The 779-nt window shown below is 26.1% G+C and overlaps 1 protein-coding gene across 1 annotated transcript in view; it reads left to right on the forward strand.

Annotated features, from left to right (window-relative positions):
- The window catches only part of SNTG1 (syntrophin gamma 1), a 747,297-nt gene that overhangs the window by 182,381 nt on the left and 564,137 nt on the right, over positions 1-779 (forward strand). Inside the window, exon 8 of the mRNA XM_042782475.1 lies at positions 125-207. Coding sequence (XP_042638409.1) covers positions 125-207 — 83 coding nt within the window. The remainder of the gene's footprint in view (positions 1-124; positions 208-779) is intronic.

The following is a 779-nucleotide window of genomic DNA, read 5'->3' on the forward strand; positions in this document are numbered from 1 at the left end:
TATATATATATAAGTACCTGATTTATTTGATATCACTGAGTATATTAAAAAGTACAATGTAAATGATTAGTTTATGATGGTATGACATCTTAAGTATTGAAATTTTGGATCTTGTTTTTTGTAGGTGCTCCCAGTGACCAAAGCAGTGGCACCTCCTCTCCTCTTTGTGACAGTGGCTTACATCTCAACTACCATCCCAACAATACGGTTAGATAACATTGGCATAATTCAGATTAATAAGGAGATAAATTAAAGAAGACCCATGAATAATACTTATATTTTTATAGTTGACAAAAATAGTTATTAAATCTAGTTCATCTGTTGGACTCGAAATCTTATGTTGCTTCATTATTTAAGTATTATGACAAGAGAGAAATAATATTAATAATTAAATAGGTTAGTTTCTTTATGTCATTTTCCTTCTCCAGGTGTATTAAGCTCTTTTAGACTGTAAATACATTAAATTTGAGATTTATGTCATTATAATATATATAATATAATATTAATATATGGTACAATCTTTGGGTCACATAATCATTTTATAACACTTCATAATATTTATCATTTTATGCTTACAGTATTTTACCTGACTTTTAATCATTTTATTTTTGAAATTATTTACCTAATTTAATTTGCCATTAGTGAGAAATTGTTAATATTCTTAGAGCATACTAGCAAATTAATTTCAAAATGAGAAAATCTAGCCCACGCATTATATTAAAATGTAATGAAGTGTTTGACTATGCATGCATATAGTAATTAATAGAATTAATATGTTT

Source organism: Orycteropus afer, unplaced genomic scaffold (genome assembly GCF_000298275.1).
Source record: "Orycteropus afer afer isolate SDZICR_OR568_19922 unplaced genomic scaffold, OryAfe1.0 scaffold00333, whole genome shotgun sequence".
Lineage (NCBI taxonomy): Eukaryota > Metazoa > Chordata > Mammalia > Tubulidentata > Orycteropodidae > Orycteropus > Orycteropus afer.